Raw genomic sequence first — 12,627 nt, 5'->3', positions numbered from 1 at the left:
ATAAGTCAACAGCCACAGGGTTTAACAACGCTATTTAAAGAACCAGCACCTGCTTCCTAAGTCCCACTGTACAAAATGAGAGCTGCCATCATTGCCAAATGAGTCAACCGTGCTCACAGAAGTAATGAACACAAATCTAATCTCAGTCAAGTAGAGGCTATATAACATATAATACTTGGGGAAGAGAGCAGCAGGTTTTAGGTAGGGATTAACTGACATATTATCAGGATATATCAACTGACTGCAACCCCAAATCTACAACTTACTAGCTCTATGAACATGATTCAGACTCTTGATACTACCTGAACCTTGTTTTCCGCTTCTGCAAAAGGACACTCCCATTACGCACTGTATGGCAGGGTGACATAGTAACATTCTATCAGCTAACGGATGTGAGAGTACTTAACAAATGTTTGCACAAATTCTTATCCCAATATTGTTCTGGAACGCAGTTTAGGAAAGATGATGTTTTAAGCTCTTCTTCCCTTCCATTCTCAGATATTTGTTACATCAGCATTTTGTTCCATTATTTAAAATTTGCCACCATGATTGAATGGCAGTCTCTCTCTGCCAAGAAGACCAGACTATGGATTCCAAAAAGCAGGGCTCATGTCTTATTCAATTTGATATCCCCCTAAACCTAGCCCGGCACATAGCAGATGTGATGAACTGAACTACGCTTAGCACAAAGAGATATACTACATACTTTAAAACCACATGTAATACTTCCCTTCAATCATTTTAATACTTTTCTTTAAAATTTGAGGGTAATTTTTAAAATCCAGCAACATAAATAGCAATTTAAAGATTAAGACTTTAAAATTCATCACCAGTGATCATATAAATTTCAGTTACTATAATGACATAATAAAACACAAAGAAATCCTACCTCTTTATGATCTTCTACAACTGTCAAGATAGTATCAATGGTATGTAAAATTCCCATAGCCATTACGGTTTTGTCTTCGACTTCTTCGTATTCATCACTTTGAAGAACTTTGCCAAATATCTCAGCCTATGAAAATAGCAAACACATTCAACAATTAGTACTGCTATACCCGCCCTTCTCTATAAGTTAGCAAAAGGGCAGTGTCGGGCTTCCCTGGTGGTGTAGTGGTTAAGAATCCACCTGCCAATGCAGGGGACACGGGTTCGAGCCCTGGTCCAGGAAGACCCCACCTGCCGCGGAGCAACTAAGCCCGTGTGCCACAACTACTGAGCCTGCACTCTAGAGCCCCCTAGCCACAACTACTGAGTCCCGTGTGCCACAACTACTGAAGCCCGCGCACCTAGATCCCATGCTCCGCAACAAGAGAAGCCACCGCAATGAGAAGCCTGCGCACCACAACAAAGAGTAGCCCCCACTCGCCGCAGCTAGAGAAAGCCCACGTGCAGCAATGAAGACCCAACACAGCCAAAAATAAATAATAAATACATAAATACATAAATTCTTTAACAAAAAGGGGGGGGAGTGTCACACATCCAAATTCAGCATTGCTCAAACTTTAAGATATGCACTTTGTGAATCAATGATAGAATCTGCCATGTTTTAAACATGGGCATTTTTCCCCTATCTAGTCACTAAAGTGGAATATATATTAGTTATTATAATCAGATAGCAAATAATTAACTTCTGGTTGTCATTAAATAAATAAATCCAAAATCTAGGAAAACTTAAAAGTATATATAGAAATTATTAACTGTCAGAATTATCAGAGCAAATATTTTTATATTAGCATTTCAATTACATGTAAACTGAACTCCAGATTTTGGAGTTTAATTTATTTAGATTATTCAAAGCCTTTATACCAACTAACATAAAACTTTGCCCAGTCTTACCAAGTGTTGAGTCATATCAACAGCAATTGAGGCTACCTCTTGACTGTATTCACATATCATCTTCTGGATAACATTAGTAACATCATCATTTTCTGTCTCTCTAACAATGTGCAACAGCTCCTGCATAATAGGCCTCACGTGTGGCTTCATATATTCCTTAGCTAATGCAATAAAAAACAAACTCAGTAAAAAAATTAGCCATTGACAAGTGGTGAAGGAAAGTAACTTGGTCACAAGGTAAATAACACAGGGTCATAGCTTCTAGATAACATATTTGCTTCACAGTGAGTAAGTTACAAAGCTGTACCAAAATAATGTTCACCAATGTATCAATTTTCCCATGAGTAACACAGGGATAATCAGTTCAGCACAGTAAAGAACTGTCCTGCCCAAAATGCCAATAGCACCCACTGAGAAATTCTAATTACACATGTGCTCTGGCATCAGCATGACTTATCAAACACGAATATGTTATCATCATACAAGTATAAAAAATCATGTACATAAAGACTATGCCCAACACTGATGTGCCTGTTCCCTCCCCCACCCCATCTCTAATCACCCTTCTCCCCACATGTGCTTATGCAATACTGTCCTTCCACTGGAACACTGTTGAATAGAGGTAAAGGTTCATGTTCTTCATAAAGCCGAATTTACTTTCAAAGGTTTATTTGAATTTTGAACAGAACATTCTTCTAAACAAACAAATGAGATATGTGTTATCACTCACTAGAAATGCTACTTGCTACTTTCAGAACTAGCAGAATCATAGAATCCTAGAGTTGAAAGGAATCTTAAAGCCATCTAGTCCAATCCCCCTAAATTTAAACATACGGCATCTAAGTCTTAACAGATCATGGGCCTTGCCCAGGTCTACATGGCAAGGTAGTAGCACAATCAAAACTAGACCCCCAGGCCTCTTGATTCCCCATCTACCAATCATCAACTTCTTTTCTAATCTAAAATTTTTATGGAAACTACAGTTAACAGACACTCCTAAAAGTGGCAAGAATAAACTCCTATAAAATTCTGAGGAGGCAAAAGCTCAAAAATCCAAACCCTGAACCTTAAGACTTAGGGACTCATCTTTGTTAGGGAAGGAAGTGAACAAAACCACTTGAGAAGACCATGTCAAAAGAATAAATTAAATACACCCTCTAAAACGTGTGTTTTTATTTTAAATTTTTTTAATTTAAAAATTTTGTCTTTACCTTGTGTCTGGTTAGAAATTAATGACTGAAGAGCAAGGGCAGCTTCAACCTTGACAGGCATCTCCTTATCTTCAATCAGGCTCTTCTTTGCTAGATCAACTGCATTTCTTAGGTTGAGCTCATTATGAAATTTCAAAGAACTGAATGCATGAAGTACCCAACAGGACTATGTTATAAGAAAAAAGTTAGTAGGAAACTATTAGGATTATGGCATTATGCAATAATGTCACACATATAAGAACTTCTTACTAAGTAAAATATCATTAATTCTACCAAGTGCTATTTGTTTATTTATTTGTTTTTGGAGAGAAGCATATTAGCCTTAGTTGCTAACTTCTGGATTTCCCAGACTTCTTATAATAAAGGCAGTTTTATTACTTCTAAATTACCTTTATGCAATATCATTATTCACAGGAAAAAGAAAACAGAGCCAAATTTAAGTGTCTCTGAAAAAAGAAATCATGTCAATGCTTTTAATAAATATTATGATTCATAACTTATTTATTATTTATATGCAAAAGCACTATGAACCAACCAATGCTGATATTCATTTACTGGTCTTAACAGCAAATGAATGAAATATTATTTTCCCTTACACTAACTGGCTTAACAAACTTGATTTTTTCACTCACACAAGACACGAAGAAATTTAACTTTGCATAAATTACCAAAGTGTAAACTATTAGACCACAGAATCATATTATTTTTTTAAATCTCTATGTGCATAAAACACAACTGACAGTAATTAATTTGAATGACTAAAGACTTAACAAGAGAAATACAATTCACAGAGTCTGCAGAAATAACAGTCTACTTATAAAAATACTTGTGTGCCGTCCACATCGCTAATCTACATTCACACAAGTATTTCCCTAGTGACTATTATCTTCTGTTTATAAAATGCTTTAGAGTGTACAAGGCATTTTAACATATATTGGTTTTAGCAAGACATTTTGTTGGGTTGATACAGTTATAAAAATAAGTACTAGGCTCTTAAACTAAAGTTCTATTTTTATTTCTCCATAAAATATATTATTTCTATAAATAATATACACTTAGAACACAAATAAATTTACATGGATTATTATTTTCTCCATTTTATTAAGGCATATCTAACTATTATACTGGAAATCATAATCAAGTTTTTAGCCAAAATATAATTTCCATTAGTGTTTGGACACTGATCAGCTTATGAATTTACATTGTACCATTGCTGTAACATCATCCCTCTCACTGAATGTTTTGCATATGCAGCAAGTGAGGCTAGGGGAAACAAACAGCTGGAATTAAAATCTATAAATTCCTTTATTCACTAGTTTGCTCTTTATTCAGCTTATGTGACCAGAAAAGACATTCTAATTGCCTTCATTTCGCCTCAGTATGTGGTAAAAGGTCAACTTATTCAAAAATATTTAGTTCAATAATTAACTTACAAATGAAGATTTTGAGATACTATAATGGAAATATGGAAAACTTACTCTGGCTCGAAGGTATCCCAGGTTAGACAATAATAATGGAAATACGTGATTCTGCAACAATAATTCCATTTGGTCCTTGAATAAACTCTTCTGTTAGGAAACAGAAATTAAGTTTAACTTACCAATGTCTTTTTCATATGCAAAAATCACTTCCTAATAAAATACGTTTGTTATGACTTACACAATATACTTCTATTTACAATTTTGTAAAATTTTACCTACATATTTTAAAACAAGACAGAAATAGTACTTTAGATATAATTTGATATTGAGTGATCTTTCTAGAAATAAATAACACTAAAGTCATTTTGTACCATTTTTTTTATACTGCAACATTTTCATATTTAAAAAGTGATGAATAAAAAGTCATTTTTTTTTAGAACTACCATATGACCCAGCAATCCCACTACTGGGCATATACCCTGAGAAAACCATAATTCAAAAAGAAATATGTACCACAATGTTCACTGCAGCACTATTTACAATAACCAGGATATGGAAGCAACCTAAGTGTCCATCGACAGATGAATGGATAAAGAAGATGTGGCACATATACACAATGGAATATTACTCAGCCATAAAAAGAAATGAAATTGAGTTATTTGTAGTGAGGTGGATGGACCTAGATTCTGTCATACAGAGTGATGTAAGTCAGAAAGAGAAAAACAAATACCACATGCCAACACATATGTATGGAATCTAAAAAAAAAAAAAAATGGTTCTGAAGAATCTAGGGCCAGGACAGGAATAAAGACGCAGACATAGAGAATGGACTTGAGAACACAGGGAGGGGGAAGGGTAAGCTGAGACAAAGTGAGAGAGTAGCACTGACATATATACACTACCAAATATAAAATAGATAGCTAGTGGGAAGCAGCCACATAGCACAGGGAGATCAGCTCAGTGGCTCTGTGACCTCCTAGAGGGGTGGGATAAGGAGGGTGGGAGGGAGATGCAAGAGGGAGGGGATATGGGGATATATGTATACATATAGCTGATTCACTTTGTTATACAGCTGAAACTAACACAGCATTGTAAAGCAATTATATGTCAATAAAGATGTTAAAAAATAAATAAATAAAAATGGAACTATCAAAAAAAGTCATTTTTTTAATTAAGGAAAGAAAAATATTTAGTCAATTCAATTATGCAGAAAGTCACCAGTTTTAAATTATCCATAACTTTCATATTCTCTCATTTGCCTCTGCTACACAGTGTTATTAAGTAAATTAAATTTGAGTAGCTTAACCTTCAATAAAATATCAGCTAGGGAACCAATCACATGCAGGGCTCCATCTTTCTTCCTAGGGTCAAAGTGCGGATCTGTTAGGATTTGATAACAGAATGCCATCATTTTTGGCAACACCTAAAGAAACAGAAGAAACCATTTTATTCTATATGAACTTTTACTGCCTTACTATTGTATTAAATATGATGTGCAAATTTTCAAAAATAAAGCCATTTTATTGTGTGCTATCAAGCAATTATAAGTAAGAAAACAAAATATTCCTTTTCCCTTACAAGGATAGAAAAATATTTTTAAAGTAACAGATTATAACTACTAACATAATTTTTCAAATACTAGGGGCATTCATTAGAGTGTTAAATGAACACAGGCCACCCTTCAGTTTTGTATTTAAAAAGAATAACTATATACCTCTTTTCTTTTCTTTGCAGCAGTATATAAGAGAGTCTGGGCTGCTGTGGTGGGAGAAGCATAATCTTCGAAAATATCTAAGATTTTAAAAGTTTAAACCATGTTAGCAAAAATACAACTACTTATTATAGATTTTAAACCTTATTGACCACTATTCCAAAACCAAGAAATAAAAGTCAACATATAACACTGGTTTACAGCACAAAAAAGCTAAAGATATATCATCACTGCTCTCATGCACAATATTTATCAAATATTTATTTTAAACATTTTTAAAATATTTTAAATAGTTATTATTTAAATTAAATGTTATTAAATATTTAAATTTTATTTCATATTTATTAAAATACTTAGTTATTTAAAAGGTTGTCCTTTTAAATAATCATATTAAAACAAACAATTACATATTAGGCATATCTGTTTCACTGAGGATAGGAAAAATGTTTTACTTCTATCAAAAAACAATAAAAATTTATTTAGTGATTACTATGTGCCAGGCACTGTTCTAAGCTCTGGAGATACAAAAATGGTTCTCATGGAGCTTACGTAGTAAGAGAAAGAAACAAACTGATAATACACATATAGATACCCATACACACACAAGATATTATAGCTGAAAACACTCCATCTCAGATAGGTTAAGTAATTTGCCCACAGTCACACAGTGAGTAAGCAACCAGGCCAGCATTCACATCCAGGCTGTCTTAACATCAAAGCCTGAGCTCCTTCAGTTTTTACCAAATCTAAAAACACCATTATTAATATCAGTCAATACATTTAGACAGGGGTATTTTGTTAATATAAATAACTGCACATGACAAAAATATAAAAAGAAAACTAATAACGTAATTGTTCTCCCCAGTAGTTATCTAAAAGTAAAATACACGTATTAAGTAATACCCACTGCATTCTACAGAAGGAAATGATTAAGGAAAAAAGGCATTTTAGCTAGTCTTGAATTATCCATTATTCTCTTTTAATCAATAAAATGTAAATTCTATCAATCAACACACAGCTCTTAACTATTATATTTTCTAAAAACTGAGATACTTTCTTATTTGATATGAAGAATAAGTAAAATAATGGTAGCCATCTGAAAGTTAAACAAATACACTGCACATTATAAAAACAGGTATCAAAAAAAAAAAAAAAAACAGGTATCATAGAAAAGCTAGACACTAAAAAAATGCCTTAAAAAAGACAGAAGAAAGACCAGTTAATCATTCTGCTCTGTCAAAGCAAACTAGGAAAACAAAAGCATTAGGAAGGGGAATTAATAAATCATGCATAAGTACAATGATTTTCAAATAGAAATGATAGAATGGAAGGATAAAGCAGTGGTAAATATTGTTTCTCATTCACTTGCTTTTCCTGTACTTTGTCTCCAAAGGAAAGAGGTGCTTCCTCACTTACTGAATCAAAGAATCTAAACACAAAGCACTGTGAAAACAACATAGCCCAACAATCTAGCATCTATATTAGTAGGCTTAACTCAAGTAACTAGAGACATATGGCCCGACAAGGGGAAAGCACTGTGGTCACAGTACCTTCAGCATGCCTTGGGCAGTGCGAGTCTTATCAATTATTTGTTTCAACATTCACTGAAGACAGACTAGGGCCAAGAACTTGCAGAGGAATGTAGGGGTGTAGAAGGGATAGAGAATGCAAAATAAAGCAAGTAAGATAAAGTCCCTGCCCTCAGATAGCTTCTTCACCATGGGAGGAACAGAAGTACACAAATAACATCTTCCTATGCTAAGTGCCTGAGTACTCCAGGAAGTGCTTAATTCAAACTGGTGACAAAAGGGAATGAACTGAGGCAACCTACACAATTCAACAGCTTCCTGGAAGATCCAAGGCTAAAAGGACCCACAGAGAACTGGGCCACACAGTGGGGTCATCAGAAGTAATCTCATTCCCCTGTGGAATACTCAGTCCCTAGGTTAAGGATGCAAACTAAATCGGGGTGCTCCTAAAATATGCAGAAATGCAAAGGATATCCCAGACTGAGAACAACCCAATCTACAAATAGGTATCCCAAAAGGCACAGAAAGGAATGGTCCCTGCAGATCAGCATCACAACAGAAAGAGTTATACATAGATGGTTCCATGACTGCTTCAGTACCCATGAGAGGGATGGACAAATAAAGCAGCTTTCAAGTCCATCGGTTCAACAGAACATCAAACTCTCACGAGTTTCAGAGTTTATCGTGAAAAGCAGAACTCTGGGAATTTAACAAAGTAGTAAAATCTGCTTAAAAGTATAAATTTAGTTCTATTACTTTACGGAGCCAGGAACTGATGAGGACTAAAATCATCTCCATTACCAAATTTCATCCTTATATACTCATATGGATCTTCCTGCCACAGCTCTTCATCTTCATCTTTATAACACATTACAGAAAAAATCACATCTTCAGAGATATTCTAACAAGAGAAAAAAACAAAACAACAAATGGGTATAGGGGTATAGGGTATTTGGGGAACACAAATAATGAAAGCCTTCCTGAAGTTAGTTTTCCAAACTGTTATATTAATCTTTCTGTCAAGTTTGCATTGGCTAAAGTGAAAGCAGGAAAGCAAAAGCCTTGGGGGTAAGGGGTAGAGGTGGGGGCAGAAGAAGTTAAACATAAGATTGTTTTTTGTTTTTGTTTTTGTTTTTTGCGGTACGCGGGCCTCTCCCGCTGCGGAGCACAGGCTCCGGACGCGCAGGCTAAGCGGCCATGGCTCACGGACCCAGCCACTCCGTGGCATGTGGGATCTTCCCAGACCGGGGCACGAACCCGTGTCCCCTGCATCAGCAGGCGGACTCTCAACCACTGCGCCACCAGGGAAGCCCGTAAGATTGTTTTTAAACAACAACTGATTAAAGGTACAGAGAAAGAGATGAATGCTATTCTTTAAGTTAAGAGCAGGGATAAAAGTTTTACTATCAATATAAACATACCTAAACATACCTTGATTCTTTAAGAGAAATAAATATCAAACCAAGGTTATATTTACTATTACATTACTTACTGTGAACATTTTTACATTTCCATTTTGATCCTAAATGTCAATATTTCAACAACATTAACATTTTCTTCTTTTTCCATTTTCAACAACTTAATTTCCTACCCTACAAGCGCAGGCTTCAGTGGGGGGAAAAAAAAATCACATCTAACAGCCTCTATGTTCACTGCCGCTAATGCTCTACCAAGCCCTTCCATGCTCTAACAATTACATATGTAAGAACAAAATTATCTCTTATCACTTCTTCCAAATTAAGTAATTCTAAGAGAAAAAAATTCAGCCTAATAATCAGAGTTTTCTTACTCCTCCATTACAGCCATGTAAAAATAAGGCCAAAGTCATCAAGTAGAAAAAAATGCTATCACAGTTCACCCTTACTTTACAGGCACACAGTAAAATAAAATGAAATCTGTATCTTTATTAATTTCAAAGAACCAATCACTATTTGATCAAGGGAATTAGGCAAAGATTATTAAAGTGTCCACAGAAAACAATGCAAAAGATCTAATACCTGTAAGACCTATAATAAGATAACACTAAACAAATTCTATCCTAGACACCAAAGACAAAGTAAAAGAATTGCTTTACTTTTTAGATACCATCTTAGAGATTCCAGAATTTAAGAATTCATAGTCTGAGAGGAAAAAATTCCGTTCCTAACATCTTTGAATTACCCAAAATTATCTGTATGTAAATATTAATTTATTTATTAATGGTCCATAATTTTTCATTCTGATTTATTCTTTAATAAAATGCTGATTCTACCTTTAAGTACACAATTGATATAAAAACCGAAAACTTTAACTTCTCTTATAGAATTTAACAATCCAAAAAGAGAAATAAAAACCTTGTTTGCTCATACCTACAAAAGAAAATGGTCATGTATCAGGCTGTATTTCCTACAAAATAACACTAACTTAGTAGAGCCCTGGGGACTGTTTTCAAAATGCTATCATACAAAATACCTCATTTGATCCTAGCAACCTTTAGGTAAGAAGGGGAGAAAAATATTATCTGACCTAACAGAGGAGAAACAGAGGCTAAATAAGATTCCAAGCAAGATTAACTAAATCCAAGTCTTCCAATTCATACAACTTGAAAACTTCACTCTTCTCAAATACAACTTCCAGGTCCTTCATATCAGATATAAGACTGCTTTCATTCGAAATTATTAATGGAAACAAAAACATATTAAATATAAAATATGGGATTAGTTAACACTTACCCTGTCCAGAAAATTTAACCAGAGAATGATTTCCCAGAGCTGCTCCCTGACACTAACCTGTATGTGCGGCTTCATCTGCTTCCAGGTTACAGAATGAACAATGCCTTGGTTGAGATAGTTGAATGCTTGCTGAAGAACACGAGGAGCTATATACTCTTTCTGCCTATACTGGTCTAAAATTTTTAGTAGTACCTACAGGAAAATAGGAAGAGAAAACATAGGAAAACATAAACAATTTTAAAGTTAACAGGATGGGCATTTTAGGCATGGCATAAAACCAACGCAGAAGTCATAGAGATAAAAATTAACAGATTTTTAGAGAAGTAAATATTTTGTGAGACAGCACACGAGCTGTTTTAATTCTTAGATAGGTCCTTGCGATATTAAACTGAAGGGTGTCTCACTGTGATTTTCAGCCATTTATCTTGCTTCTAACCTGTGGAACTACTCAAAATAAATCTATACACTCTTCCACATACTAGTTCTTCAAATAAATTAAGACTCCTGTCAAATAGTAACAGATTTGACTAAGTGAACACTGAAAACATCCATATAGCAAGAGACACCATAAACATATTTTAATATTTGATAAAGGTGCATTTCAACTGGAAGAGAAATGGTAAGTTATCCAAAAAACAGTATTGGGACAGCTGACTAGCCCTCTGAAAAAAATTAAGGTGGCTCCCTAACTAAACTTCACACCTAAATAAATTCCAGATAGGGAAATATTTCAACAGCAACAAAAAGTGAAACCACATAGTAACTAAAAAAGAGTGTGGAAAATTTTTATTTTATAATCTCAGACCACGGAAAGTCTTTGTAGAAATACCACAAAACTGAGAAGTTTTTTTTTTAAATATTGATTTTTAAAAAAAGGTTGTTTCTAAGGAAAGAACCATGCCCAAAGCAGCTGTGAGGACCCAAGGACACGCAGTCAGAGGCTGCACTACAACACGGTCCAAGTCTTCCAATTCCTGATCTCCAGAGCCCTTCACTACAGCAAGCTTATCACTGAACTGCTGAATAAATAAAAGGGGTTCTTTTAAAACATGTACAGAATTTATAAATTCAGAACATGAATTCAGTTCAAGTTATATAAAGTTCAGGTTTATAAAATTTGTCAGAAGTCCTACTATCACCTAGAAACTCCTTCTGCAATGCAGGCTAAAACTGGATGCTACTAAGCACAGTTCTTCCTAATACAGTTGCTGTTCACACAAAGCGGAGGTGGTCACAGATGAGACACAATAGTAAAGAAGAGAACAGTTTTTGATTTAAAAAAAAAAAACTTTTTAAAGTATCAGGAATATATACTTTAAATGACCAAGGTTCAAACAGTTTATGACATGGATGCAACAGCATGAAATTTAAATGTGTGTGTACATACATGTTTATGTGACACTGGAAAACCTCTACTGAACACACCAGAAGAGGGCATCAACTTTAGGATGCTTACTGGGGTTTAACAGCAGTGGAAAGAGCAGAAGACAGAGCTAACCAGCTCCCTGATTATCCTAGTATCCAAAATGAATGGCTGAATATATAATTTTATTCATCACTCACCAATTTTCCCTACAGACTTTCTCATGGGCCAACAAAATAATCTGTGAGAAAATTATAGCCATAGCTTTCCTGAATTGTTGCAAGGTAATTTTTAGAAATGATAATCCATAAAATGATACTAGTCAAGACGATAATCCATAAAAGGAAGTATTTCCATCTAAGATGACAGGTTTGAACTTTCTATCATTGACAGTAAAGAAGACTAATCTGCATAGATTTATAAAAATCTAGAAACACCCTTTGTATCATGAAAGCCTTTTACTATGTCTGATTAATCTTTGCTTCCTTAATATAGCCCTGACACAGCCAATGCTCAATCACTACTGAATTTCATTTGTTGAAACAGAAACAAAAATTTCATGATTCAAATGGCAATACAGATAGTCTTCACGCCCATCTATCCTTTGTAGTTTGTAAATATTAATATCAACTTGGATTATTTCTCAAGAACTCCTAATTTTCACTGTACAGAATGGTTCCCAAACTTCCACAAAAATGTTTAAGTTCTCAGCTGAAAGTCTTAACTTCTGAGCTCAACTCCTCTTGAAATAGATCAATTCCTATTACCTAAATCTTCTGATATAAAAGCTTAGAACAAAGAGGTGGGGCTCCAACAAATAGAGGGTAAGAAACTCATGTGAG

At 34.6% G+C, this 12,627-nt stretch overlaps 1 protein-coding gene across 4 annotated transcripts in view; it reads right to left on the bottom strand.

Annotated features, from left to right (window-relative positions):
- The window catches only part of IPO8 (importin 8), a 70,832-nt gene that overhangs the window by 35,154 nt on the left and 23,051 nt on the right, over nucleotides 1–12,627 (bottom strand). For all 4 annotated transcript variants that reach the window (XM_032646058.1, XM_032646059.1, XM_032646060.1 and 1 more), the window contains 8 exons: nucleotides 10,480–10,614; nucleotides 8,513–8,612; nucleotides 6,186–6,262; nucleotides 5,778–5,894; nucleotides 4,529–4,618; nucleotides 3,051–3,216; nucleotides 1,840–2,000; nucleotides 890–1,015 (listed from right to left, as the gene is read on the bottom strand). In XM_032646058.1, the coding sequence (XP_032501949.1) occupies nucleotides 890–1,015; nucleotides 1,840–2,000; nucleotides 3,051–3,216; nucleotides 4,529–4,618; nucleotides 5,778–5,894; nucleotides 6,186–6,262; nucleotides 8,513–8,612; nucleotides 10,480–10,614 (972 nt within the window). The remainder of the gene's footprint in view (nucleotides 1–889; nucleotides 1,016–1,839; nucleotides 2,001–3,050; nucleotides 3,217–4,528; nucleotides 4,619–5,777; nucleotides 5,895–6,185; nucleotides 6,263–8,512; nucleotides 8,613–10,479; nucleotides 10,615–12,627) is intronic.

Source organism: Phocoena sinus, chromosome 10 (assembly GCF_008692025.1).
Source record: "Phocoena sinus isolate mPhoSin1 chromosome 10, mPhoSin1.pri, whole genome shotgun sequence".
Classification (NCBI taxonomy): domain Eukaryota; kingdom Metazoa; phylum Chordata; class Mammalia; order Artiodactyla; family Phocoenidae; genus Phocoena; species Phocoena sinus.
The sequence above is the reverse complement of the archived record's forward strand: the minus strand, read 5'-3'. Positions and strand labels throughout refer to the sequence as shown.